The sequence below is a fragment of the Myotis daubentonii genome, chromosome 3 (genome assembly GCF_963259705.1).
Source record: "Myotis daubentonii chromosome 3, mMyoDau2.1, whole genome shotgun sequence".
Taxonomy (NCBI): domain Eukaryota; kingdom Metazoa; phylum Chordata; class Mammalia; order Chiroptera; family Vespertilionidae; genus Myotis; species Myotis daubentonii.
In genome coordinates, this window is record NC_081842.1 from 214268998 (window position 1) to 214281903 (window position 12906).

Consider the following 12906-nt stretch of genomic DNA (forward strand, 5'->3'; position numbering starts at 1 on the left):
GGGCCCCTGGGCCTGAGTGAGGAAGGGGTTTGCTGCCAGGGGAGGGGTTGGGCCTGGAGCCCTAGAAAGGGGCCTAGGCAGGAGGTGCAATGTTTCTGAGACAAAACAGCCCTAACACCGAGTCACTCAGCCCTCGGCCCTCAGCTTCCTCCCTCGCCAGGGCTGCGGGGCCGGTGGTGCAGCCAGCGAGTCAGGAGGCCACCGAGGGGCTCACCTGGAGGTCCGGGCCGTCTCCAAAGCCTGTGTCTGCACAGGCTTCCGGGCGGCTGCAGGGCGCAGAGCACTCCCTGGAAGGAGCTGGTGCAGGTTTCCCTGGGTTCAGTGAAAGCTGCGCGAAGGTTACAGGGAAGGGGAGGGCGAGAGGGAGAGGAGCCGGGGGAGGAAGAGCGAGACACGCTCCTGGGAGCACATGCATCCATTTAAGGAAGGAAGCTCCTCGCCCGCACAGCAGGTCTATATACAGCAGCGGCGCTCTCCTCCCGAGGAGTGTCGCCCTCGACAGACGGCCGAGGATGAACCCCTCCAGGCTCCGGGCTCGGCCACCCACGTCCCCCCTCCCCTACGGGTCCTCCCTGGGCTCACCTGGCCCAGTCTCAGCCAAGACCCTCAGGAACTGGGCGGGGAGCAGACAGGGAGCCACAGGCAGGAATTAAATAGTGGCAACTCATTTATTACAATTATGTACAGTCGCATCTCATGTTCTGAACCTATACCTGATCGCACAAATGAACGTGTTTCTGGATCGAAGGACAGACAGGAAGGCCCTGACGCCTGGCTCCTACGAGAGTGGCAGCCACACCTCGCCACGAAGCAGGGACAGCCACACGTGCGGTGCGATTTCACTGGTTTGGGAGGACGACCGGGCACAGTGGGGCTGGGACAGGGGGCCCGGAAGGCCCCGGCCAGAGCCCCTGCCCCCACAGCATGAAACGAAGGGAGGAGCCAGGGCGGGGAGGGGGCGGACAGCAGACAGGGTCACGCTGCTGCCCCCTGAGGGCCAGCAGTCAGGTAGCAGCTACCTCTTGTCATGCACGGTGTTAGGTCAGCTAAGACGCTCAGCAGACACAGCCTGGACAAGCCATGGGTCCGGGAGCCCGGGCGGGGCCCTCGGCCTGACAGGAGAACAGGTCGTGGCCGTCTGTGGGGCGGAGCTGAGGAAGCACAGGTGAGGCTGGGTGGATAGAGTGCAGCCCGCGCAGGGTCAGGTGTGCACGGGAGCCAGGTGTGCCGGCCTCACACTGCCCAGGCCCCGTGCCCCCACCTGGCTCAAAGCGCCTCCCTGAGCCACCGGAGGGGCCAGGCCCGGCCACCTCGTGAGGGACACCACGGCCTAGTCCCGCTCGCTCTCATTGCTGGCGCCCTCCGGCCGCCGTTCCACCTGCTCATTGATCTGCCCATCCCCGCCCCGGCGGTCCTCCCTCTGGACCTCCAGGCAGTCCTCCTCGTCCACGTGGCTCACGTCCTCATCCTCCTCGTCCTCCTCGTCCTCCCTCTTCTCCTCCTCGCCCTGCACCTCCATCCTCACCTGGCCCTTGACGTCCACCACCCCCTCGCCCTCCTCCTGGGCGCCCAGCAGGTGGTAGGTGGCCGTGGAGCCCTCGGGGCTGTGGCCCTCCTTCACGGGCGAGGACGCCGTGGACTCGTTGCTGACGGGCGAGATGTCGCTGCTGCTGTGGTGGTTCACGGCGGCCGGGCTGGAGGGTGACGTGGACTTGACTGGGATCTGCCAGGAGGGGATCTTCGGGGCTGACGGGGAGGGTGGGAACTGCCTCCTGGCGGTAGAGGGAGGAGAGGGCGGGGTCATGACCACATCCTGGGGCTCCCCCCACCCCAATCCCAAGGCGCGGCCACAGTGCCACTGTGCAGGGGACAGAAACGAGCCCGGCAGCCACCCTCCCTCCCTCCCTCCGCTTGAATCCACGGCCTCTGGAGGCTGGAGCAGCTGAGATGGAAGCCAGAGATGCCTGGGCTGCCCACAGAGCGCCCTGCCCACTCGGGGGCCTCCTGGGCCCTCCTCAAGGCTGGACACCCGCCCCCCCAGGGGCCTGCCAAGCCCTGGAGCCTGTTCCCTCCTGGTCCTGACATCATCCCCGTCTCCAGCCCCAAGAGAGGGAGAAGGTGAGGGGGGGCGGATTCCCCAAACACCTGGGCCTCGGACTTAACGTGCCTACAGCTCTGCACGGGGCGGGGGAGGAGGGGGGCGCACGGCTCCGGGTCCAACATCAGAACCAGAAGGGAGGCCCTGAGGCACTTTCTTAGAAAACCTCTGGGCTCAACAGTGGGCAGGGAAATCACTCCCTACCCAGTTCCCTGCTCTGGGCACCACGCCAGCAGCCAGCCCAGACCAAAGCCAAGCCTGGGAGGGACCTGGGAGGTCAGGTCCTCTTGGCAACAGCTTGGGAATCCAGCTCTAGGACAGCAGCCGCCTGTGTTCCTGAGCCTCCTGGCTGCCCAGCGCCCAGCACCGGGCAGGGCAGCTCTTCCTCCTCGGACCCCCCGGGGAGAGCACACGCCAAGGCTAGGGCGGTCATCAGCATCATGGACGCCAAGGAGACATTCAATTGGCAGTTTTCTTGTCTCCAACATCAGCCAACACCTGCTCTCTGTCCCCAGGCCTGGAGGGCTCCTGTCTCCCAGGTTCGGAAACACAGAGGTTTCCCTAACGACAACTCCTAAGCTCAGCCAGTCACCCCTCTCTCAAGGCCAGTTCTTTTCTTCAGAGAAGGCCTGGAAGGAGACAGCTTGGAGAGCTGGGTCCTCCGTTTGGGGCCCCATTCTTGGCCCTGAGTTAAGGGCCAGCTTGTGCTTCGTACTGCCTCACACAGCCCCACCAAACCCCGAGCCTGCAGAGGAACGTGAGCCCGCAGATCAGGTGGCCAACCAACCTGTGTCCCAGGACACAGGCCTTTTACTTTTAACACCAGATGGTCCCTGCCCCGGCTGGTGTGGCTCAGTGGTTGAGCATCAACCCATGCACCAGGAGGTCACTGGTTCCAGTCAGGGCACATGCCCCAATTGCGACTCAATCCCCAGCAGGGGACATGCAGGAGAAAGCTGATCCATGGCATTTCTCTCTCATTGATGTTTCTCTCTCTCCCTGACCCCTTCTTTCTCTAAAATCAATAAAAACATGGAAAAAAATAAAAAGCAGATAGTCCCTGACCAGCCAGAGTGGCTCAGTTGGTTGAGTGCTGCCCTGTGCACCAACAGTTGCCGGTTTGAGTCTCAGGACACACACCTGGTTTGCAGGTTCAATCCCGTCGGGCCACGTACGGAAGGCACCCGATGGATGTTTCTCTCTCACATCCATGTTCTCTCCCTTCCTCTTTCTAGCATGTCCCCTGGGCGGGCTCAGAGGTGCCATTCCTGCAGAGGGAGACCACCGCTGGGGGTGGGGAGGCAGGCGTGCGTCTGCCCTGCCTTGAACCATAGGACCCTTCAAACTAAGGATCCGACCTGCTGTGGGGACCTTCTCAGGACCTGCTGTACTCGGGGTAGAGGAGTTGGCCTGTCCAAGGGATGGACGCTCTCCTCTGCCCAAGGCCCTGCTTTCCCGGACCAGATCTGAAAGGGCTGAGGAACGTGTATTTCAAAACTCTTGTGGGCACGCGGATTGTCAAGAGAGGGCGGAAGGGGCCTACTGGGGACGGAAAGTGAGGCTCGAAAGATCCCAACTCACTGCCTGAACCACACCGCACAGTCAGGGCCCCTGGGGCGATGTATCCCCCTCCCAGCAGCTAGTCCAGCGGAGTCCCCTCCCCAGCCCCAGGCTGAGCGCAGAGCACAAGCCCTGCCTTCTCATTCCTACCGATTCAGAAGAAGCCCTTTCAAGGAGTTAATTTCCGACTTGAGTTCATTGATGTTCTGGGACTCCAGGATCCAGTTGGTGGAGGTGGTGGCCTGAAGGTCAAAACACAGGGGAACAAGGATCAGAGTGCACCCCCCTCCTGCCCGTGGAGCTGGGTGGTTGGGGTGGTGGGCAGGGCGGGGTCTGGGGGACCCCGGGCATACCCAGGGCACCGGCCTCGGAAGGTGCAGCCGCTGCTCGTTCAGGGCTCTGCCTGCCTGGGTGTCTCTGTTTAATGACAACACTAAGGAATCATGACATGTATTCAGGTGTAGAAATGGTTATATAAAATAGAATGACACAATGACAAGAGAGCCTGTATCATTTAGGGATACAAACCAAAGTGTTTGCACTGTGACTGGAGAAGCTGTCTGGGGTGGGGGTGCGGGCAGAGCTGAGGCAGGACCGGCCCTGTGGGTAGCTGTGCGGTGCCTCCATTGTGTGTGTTTGAAATGTTCCATTAAAACAAAACTAATAAAATAAATATCCACCTCTACACCAACGACGCCCTCCACCTAAGTCCCCCTCCCTGCAGACAGCCACACCACACACAGAAGAGAACTGGGGGCTGAGACAGGCAGCCACCTGCCCCCGCAGGTACCAGAGATGGGTACCCAGAGCCGTCTCAGAGGGTCAGCCCAGCAGACAGGCTGCACCCAGGGTGCACTTCCCCGCGCGGCTCGGAGCCCTGCGGCCGGGGCTCAGGAAGGCCAGACCCTGCACTGCACCTCGCAGTCAGTGCAACCAGGCCACCCATCCCCAGCCCTGTTCGGAGGTGACTGAAGGCTCAGCAAAGAGAAAGCAGCCGTCCTAGGACTGCACGTCGCTTCCCTCCCCAGGAGGGCCCGGGAGGGAACAGCCACGGTGACCTCTGACAAACAGCATCCTTCCCCGAACACTTTCCCTCGGAGGCCGTTGCCATATAAACCTCAGAGGCCCGCCTTCTCCCGCAAATCTGGCTGGGATGGATGGAGGAGGAAATCACGGTCCGCCCAGAGGCGCTGCCAGCGGCCACGCTGCCTGTGAAGTGTTTATGGGCCCGTTCCAGGTGGTGGCCTCAGGTGTGTGGGCCTGCCTCACCCGGGCTAGAGGCCACCCGAGGTGGCTGCAAGGACACAGATGACTCGTGCGAGGCCCCTGCTTCCCTGACAATGCCTCCCTGGCCTGACACAGAAAACCCCAGCGTAAGGTCAGGAGGACGCGGGGCCCCAGGCTGGCAGAGGGAGGGGGCCTGGGCCTCTGACGTGGGGTGGGGCTCGCCGCCCAGCACACCTTTGCGGGGAGAAGGCTCAGAGGGCCACAGGGCTGGGGAGGAAAAGCCGGCAGTCTGAGAGCAAGCGCGTGCAAACGCCCACCTCCCCACACACGCTCCCTGGGGGCCCCGCTCCAGACCACCAGACAGCACAGACCCGGAGCCACTGTTCTGGCTTCTCTGAAGCCTTGAAACTATAGCAGCCCATTAACAAGGGAGCAATTTCCACTCACCGGCCTGCAAAGGACTCAGATTTCCAAACGCATGTGGTGCCAGATGCCAGGATTTAGAAATAAAACCTGACATCTGGGGCTTTTTAGCCAGTCTCTTTAAAAACAGTTGTAGAAAAGTCCCAGCCTCCAGTTTTATGTAGGTTTTTTAATTACTTAATGCTCTTCTTTTTAATTTTTTACAGTGCTGCAGTAGGAGCTTAGAAGCCAGATATAAAAACTTATATTACAGCTGAGAAAACACAGCTCCGAGTCCTTGGTTTATGGGGTAACCAGTCTTCACACATATGGTTTAGGCACCAAACCAAGGAGCCCCGCTTCCGTCCAGGAGAGAATGGATGGGAGGGGCCGGGGGCACGTGGGGGGCCATCAGAAAAACAAGCACAAAAAACTCAGGCGGCTCTCAACCACTAAGCGCCATCCTGGCCTCCCCCCTCTTAAAATGCAACATGTGGTCTTAATCTTAATGGTTAAGGTCTGAAACAGTTTTCCAATTTCCGGAATGGCTTCTGGCCACGGGCAGGCCACTGCTCCGAAAGATGATAGAGGATCGCGGGGCGGGGTCGTAACTGGCCTTCTGGGTGCTTTATGGGCCACCTGCCCCTGGGGCACACACGGTGGCTGGAGGTGGCCACCCGGCAACGGCGCTCGCCACCTGAGGAGGAAGTACAGGCAGCCCCTCTATGTGGGGGTATCTGAGGAGGGGATTCTCAGGAGGCACCCAGATTCCATGGGAAATGGGAAGATGCCCATTTTGCTGGGTTTTTACAAATGCGGGAGATTTGCACTGGGGTGGGCACCCTGGGAGAGCCCTCAGAGTGGGATCCTTACAGCCCCAGGGGTGGAAGCAGCCAGAAAGCAGCCACTGGGCCACTGTCTCTGGGGCCCCGCCGGTCCAGGACAATACCTCGGGGATGAGCTTGTCACTTGCCCACAGACCCCAGGCCAGAAGCCTGACACCCTGGAGCTGGCTCTAGCCAGCCCTGTTCTAAGCATGCCAATGAAGGAGGTGCCACTACAGCTCCATTTTACAGATGAGGAAACTAAGACCCTTGCCTGTGGTGGCACAGCTGGCAGGCGGCAGGGAGGGTTTTAACCCAGGCAGTCTGATCTGAGTTCTGATATTACTAAGACAGCTTCAGATTTTGGAGTGAGATGTGGAAACTGCCCCAGTCAATTCCAGTTGGTGCTACATCCCTTTGGGGTTGCCTTGCCCTGAGCGCTGGGCTTCGAGAACTTGGGCATCACCACAGAGTTTAGCCCAGTGCCTCTTGGCAACTGTGATCTGTGACCTCACATGCAAGTGGAGACTGTTCTGTGTCTACATGTGCGACCACGGGAGGCCCCGGGCAGAGAGCGGCTCCTCCTGGCTCCCGGGGAGGTGCCAGGGAGACAGAAAGGACAGCCTCCGAGCTGAATGCCTCTTTCCTCTACAAGGGCCGTGTGGGCCCCTCGTGCAGTCAGTGCGAGAAAAGACCAAGTCAGACCCCACAGAAGCGGCGAGCTGGCAGAAAGGACCAGAGTGAAGAGCGGGACAGGGCACACCTGGGGGACCAGGGTCAGGGACCAGTACCTTGGCTGTGGCCAGTTCGTGGGCGAGCTCCTGCACCTTCTGCTGCTGTTGAATGAGCAGCTCCTGGACGGAGGCTAAGGTCACCTGTAGCTGAGTCACTGGGAGAGAAGAGCAGAGGCGTCTCTGTGAAATGACATAAACGGATTCTCCCTCTTCTAGTGACATGTTCACACACCTAAAGCTGCAGCCTCTAAATGAACTGCAGACACCCAGCCACATCGTTTACCTGAGCTCTGGGCAATCCACCTGCACTGCATCTACCTGCAGTCTCTCTACTTCCTCTGCCCACTGTGTCGCTGTCCATGGTCAACATATATCCATCCAACCTCTCCCCTCTAATCACACCGGCTGCTGATCTGCCCGGCTCTCGGCTTCGGTAATGCCCACACCCCGGCCTCGGCGTGTCCTTGCGGCACCGCAGCAATGTCCAGTCCCGGAGACGGACCTCAGGTTCCACACCCTCCAGGATGGTTGCAAACTGCCGACCCCCATGCCCTGCTGCTCCTCCCCTCCCCACCCAATCCTGCGGTGCAGAGCTCCCAGTCCTGCGGCCTCGCCAGGGCCTGGGGCCACCGCGCGGCAGGATTCTGAGGCCTGCCTGGGACAGCGGCTCCCGCCCTTGCCTGAGTTTTTAGATTCAGGGCCTGCACCTAGTAAACAAGTTTATCAAGGAAAAAAGCCACCTCTGGCGCGACAGGTCCCAGCTAATCTGGACCATCATCGGGGCACCAGGTGACAAACGCGAGCCCCGTGGAGTCGATGACAGAGGAGGTGGCTGGGGTCCCAGGAGCCGCAGTAATTACAGCCTCTCTTGACCCTGCGTCGGATTCTTAGAGGGAAGGGGGAAAATCGCTGAAAACCCCCCTGAAAACCTCATAGAAGCAGAAATTAAAAATGAACTTTACAGCCCTTAGAAAGGCTGTCATTTTATTCCCCTTATTAATATTCTGAGGTTGGGAGCCTTTCCGTAAAAACATAATTAATTGAGGCCGTGCCGACAGTAAACAAGCAATTTCAAATTAAACCGAAATGACGGCGGCTTCATTTGCAAATGTGAACAGATTCTCAGAGCAGATAAATGAAGTCACCACATAAAGTGGAGACGGAGAGGAGAGGGAGGGGCAGAGAAGGGGCTGCTCGGGGAGCTTTGAGGGGTGACTTGATGGAGTCATTAATCTTTACCTGTCTGTGCCACGCTGCCACTCAGCTCCGAGAGGCTCGCCTCCATCCTCTCCAGTTGCTTCCTGTCCTCTCGTCCGCCCATGATGAGGGGGAGCAGGTATTTCTACAAGAGGCAGGAGGGGTGCATATTTGGGTTATTGCCCACCAATCTCTCATTCTGCAGACCAGCCTGCTTCCCGTCACGCCCAGGTTGTGGAAACTCTCTAAGCAAACACCATCAATGAAGGAGGCATCCGAAAGCTACGAGACTGTGGTTCATTCCAACCAGGTAAAAATCCTGTCTGAATAAGGCCAAGGACCAGGGAACAGGGACGAGTAAATCCATTTGATTTATTCTCATGAAACACTTTGGTTCTTTTATGTAGGTTTCTTAATGGTGTTATATAAACTCTCTCTGTAACAAAAATATGTAAACTGTACTGTAAAAGCTGTCAGATAACATTATAACGTGACCTCCAGGAGTGGGGAGAAACTTCTCACACTTTTCTGAACCTCTACAAGTCCGAACCATGTGAGTGAACTGTCCATTCAGAAACTAACAAGTAAAAGTAAGTAAAAAATTACTTGAGGAACTAGATGAGAACCCACAGCAGGTTCTGGGGCCTTGGTGCTTTTACCAGGGATGAGACACGGATGTTCCACGACCGTCGGGAGAGCTCACTTTGGTCTTTCTCTAAACTGAGCCTTGAGTCCTCAGAACACACTTCCTTCAGCTCCGAGTCAGATGCATCGGATTCCCCCAGAACTGAGACCCAGGGGCAGAAGGGAGAGGAAGGGGCAAAAACTGAAGAAAGTGGCCCTGGGCAAAAGGGCAACCAAGCAGGGGCCCCGAATGGGGAAACAGACTGGGGAGGATGAGGTCGTGGGACGTTCAGGAAGAAGGCAGGTGGGCAGTGGTGCCGCTTGGGAGAGCTGATGAAAGGACATGCGCTCTGCAGTCCAAAAGCTCAGGGCCTGGCACCTCCCAGTGCAGAGCTGAGGCTGCCACCACCACTCAGAGCAGCCTGGTTAGCCGCTGGTGGGTGCGGGCTGGCGGGTGTGGGAACTGCTGGCGGGACTAAGGAGAATGTTGGTTCTCACTCCACTTGGGCCCCCAATTGGACAACAAACAGCAACTTGTCCATTAAGGGTCTGGCTGGGAGGCAGGGGCCTCTCACAGGCCGCGGGGACGCGCTCCGAGGGCGGCTCCCGAGTGGAGGGGTTATTTAGTGGCGCGCAGCACTCTATTCTGCAAAGTGCTTTGAACCACGGGAGTTATTGCCTGCAACCGAGCGAAACTCGCTGTGTAGCCGCAGCTCCAGGGTGAAGATTTCCTAATACAAAAGTCAAGAAGTTCTCATATGTGTAACAAACTACAAGTTCCATTTCTGAGATCAGAAATGCCAGGGGAAGGCACACATACTAGTATACTTACTACCCCAGCCTAAACCTGTAGGTATTTATAAACCTCTCCTTGTTTAATTTAAAGAAACCATTAGCAGGTGTTGTAGAAACTCTCCTGTCACCACTGTGACTGATTTTCCCACGTCTCTTTCCTTTTTTACGCAGAGAACTGACCCTGCTGCCCGGGCCCAGATCCCAGCCTCCCAGGGCCAGGCGGTCGGTGCTGAGCGCAGCCTGGACGTCCAGGGAGGCCCTGCCTGCCGGTGACTGCGCACAGTGATGGGAAAGCAGCTTCCCGCGCAGGGGAAGGGGAGGCATCGGGTCCGCGGGGGTGGGGGTGGGGGGTGTCACACGACTATCCCAGGACACAAAACAGTTTGCTTCCGCATTTCTGACATGGAAATTTCCAACTCCAAGAACAGATGCTACACCGAAAAAAAATGTATTCTGCTACAACTCTGTCATTAGCTACTAAGTCAAAAATTAAGAATCCCAGAGTGCAATGTTGAAGCATGGCTCACATGCTAAAAGTTACGTGGTGGGAGGAGCAGGTGGCCTGGAAAGGAAGGAACTTCTCTCCGGGACCAGGAGGGAGCAAGTCCTCCGCCATGGTTTACCTCTGTCTCTGGGGGCCCACCCTGGCTCTGTATCTTCTAGAAGAGACTCTGTGCTTCCCATCAGTTAGTGCCTGGTACCTGCTATCAAGGCAGGGAATGCTCACTCACGCCTGCAGCCCTGCTGTTAGCAATGACCTCTGGACCTGGAAGGCTGACTATGGAGTCTGGAGAAATCCTAGATTTACATGGATACCAACATAATATATAGGAGACGAAGGGTAGATCCCATAATATGATATGCTGAGATGCTCAAAGCTGGTTTTAAATACCAAGGTAGAAAAAATGGCACACACTTCCTATGTGCCAGGCCACCGCACTCCCCAAAGCAGCACCTTTGAGCTTCACAACTGTGAGGTAGGTTCTATGTCCCCATTTCACAGACGAGACCCCTGAGCCTGTGGTCACACAGCTATCACATGGCAGAGCCGGGATGCAGCACAGGCAGCGGGGCTCCACTGTCCAGCTCTCCACCACCTGTCACTGCCTCTCAGATGGAGGGCTGCTCCGCACAGGCCGGGCACTGTTGTAAGCACAGTCCCCTGGGAGAGATGCCAAGGCTAGTGGATGAGGGGGGTCTGAACCTGCCAAGCATACCCGTCCGGGTGGAGCAGGACCTGCACTTGAACCTCCTGAGAGTGTGTTCGCTGGGACATGCTGCCTCTGTACACAGCCCTGCTCCTGCCTCGGCACTGCAGGAGCAGCTCGGGAGACGGGAGAACGGGGCTGAACGCCAAGGGGCCATGGAAGGGAGGACCTACCTTGTAGAGCTGGTGAAAGCCGAATGCGATGCCCGCCATGATGACAGCCAAGGCACTGTAATCTCTCCATCGGGAACCCACAGGGCCTACGGTTAGGAGAGAAGGCGTGTCAGGAGAAGGGGTACACGCGTCCTTCCCCGGGGCCGGGGAGAGCTAAGTGCTCAGTGTCCTCATCTCAAAGGACCGGCAACTCCGCTGCGGGAGACAGTGTGATGTCAGGGACATGGGCCGGCTGCGGCTCCCTCCTCTTCCCAGGCCCTCAGAACCACCTGCCTCAGGGTGCACCTGCTGCGTGGTGCCTACAGTGAGCTACGTCCCGGCCGGAGAGCCAGGTGCAGAGGCGAACTGAAGACCGAGGGCACGGCGTCCACTCGCAAGGCAGGAAGGACCCCGCGAGGCTGCCATAAACACACTGAGATGTGCCTAAGTGCACATCCACATGCCCTGCCTCAGACAGGGCTAAGCTAAGAGCACTTCAGAAGTGAGGGGGGTGGACGGGGTAGACTGTGTGCCTGACAGTGTGGGGGCACGGGCCGGGTGGTGGTGATGAGTCTCTGCCCAGTCTCTCCCTGCTCTCCCACTGATCCGGCAAAGAGGAAGCACCTACAGATGATGGAACGAGCTCACTCCAGACAGGGAGATGGGAGAGGGGATGGCAGGGAGGCGTCGGGGTCCTCGCAGATTCTGGAGGCCTGCGCTGAGACCTTCAGGTTCCAGGGGAAAACGGGGTCCAAGCAGGGCATGAGCAACTGCAAAGGTAGCTGACCTATGCTCAAAGGACAAAAGGTGGCCAGTACGGATGGGGAGCGTCTGGGCCTGACCAAGGGGGGAGGGCTATCCTGGCGGAGAGAGCCCAAGAACAGAGGGACCAGGAAGCCTGGGGAGCAGCAGAAGGTGGGCTGGTGGGAGGAGTGGGAAAGGATGTGGGCACACGGGGAGAAGGGGCTGCTGACATGCAGCCGTCTGGGGGGCATGGCGTCCACCCGCAAGGCAGGAAGGACCTCGTGAGGCTGCCATAAACACACTGAGATGTGCCTAAGTGCACATCCAAAGATGCCCCCCCGGGGGGGGGGGGGGGTGAGGGAGATGCTCCCTCCTCCCTGAGTCTCTCTTTGACCGCCACACCCTCCTCGGTGTTTCCCACTCCGCCCGCCCGCCCGCCCGCCCTATGGATTCCAGCGTGGCCCAGGCCCGGAGTCTCCTGCACAAAATGTAATCAACAGGTGGCCTCCCCGCAGCTGGACTCCCTCTTTGGTTTTAGTTTTCGAACAGGTAGCACACACGTATGGTCTAAGCATGAGGCAGCAGTCAGTCTACTCAACAGGCTCCCCCACCAGCCGCTGCTGATCGCGTCCTGTTCATCTGGCCGGAGAATTTTTATGCACATGTAAGGCAACACAGACATGTATTCTTTCCCTTCTCCTCATCCTCTTTCTTTTCTACGGCTGCTCAATACTCTATCTAATCAGTTCTCTTCCGATGGACGCTTAGGCGATTCCAGTCCTTCACGACTTCCCATCATGCTGCCTGCCACTGGCAACCGTGTTCACACCTCACCACGCATGCGTGTACAAGCACATCTGCAGCCGTGGACATCCGGGAGGCTGCGGCAGAGGTACAGGCACCTGCAACTCTGCGGGACACCCAGCCCCATCCACGCGCCTGCTCCCTCACGGCTACTTGACTTGGAGATTTCGGCCAGTAGAGGAGCGGGAAAGCCACACTTCCGTTTTCACCTGCATGACCCTGTTAGGACCGAGGACAGAGTGTCCTTTCATCGGCATTTCCCTGTCATTGTACTCTTCCCGTTCCATGCTTTTCTACTCCATTTCTTTTCATTTATTTATTTCTTTATATTTTTTTTATTGATTTCCGAGAGGGAGAGAGAGAGAAACATCAATAATGAGAGAATCATTGACAAGCTGCCTCCTGCACGCCCCCCACCAGGGATCGAGCGCCCGCAACCCAAGCATATGCCCTGACCAGAATTGAACCGTGACTTCCTGGCTGGTTCACAGGTCAGCACTTAACCACTGAGCCACACCGGCCAGGCTCTACTCCATT

At 58.1% G+C, this 12906-nt stretch overlaps 1 protein-coding gene across 4 annotated transcripts in view; it reads right to left on the minus strand.

Moving 5' to 3' along the window:
• Nucleotides 1-649: 649 nt before the first annotated feature.
• PEX14 (peroxisomal biogenesis factor 14) overlaps nt 650-12906 on the minus strand; it is a 139709-nt gene continuing 127452 nt past the window's right edge. For all 4 annotated transcript variants that reach the window (XM_059691288.1, XM_059691285.1, XM_059691286.1 and 1 more), the window contains 5 exons: nt 10843-10928; nt 8085-8187; nt 6903-7000; nt 3809-3900; nt 650-1772 (listed from right to left, as the gene is read on the minus strand). In XM_059691288.1, the coding sequence (XP_059547271.1) occupies nt 1331-1772; nt 3809-3900; nt 6903-7000; nt 8085-8187; nt 10843-10928 (821 nt within the window). In that variant the 3' untranslated portion in view covers nt 650-1330. The remainder of the gene's footprint in view (nt 1773-3808; nt 3901-6902; nt 7001-8084; nt 8188-10842; nt 10929-12906) is intronic.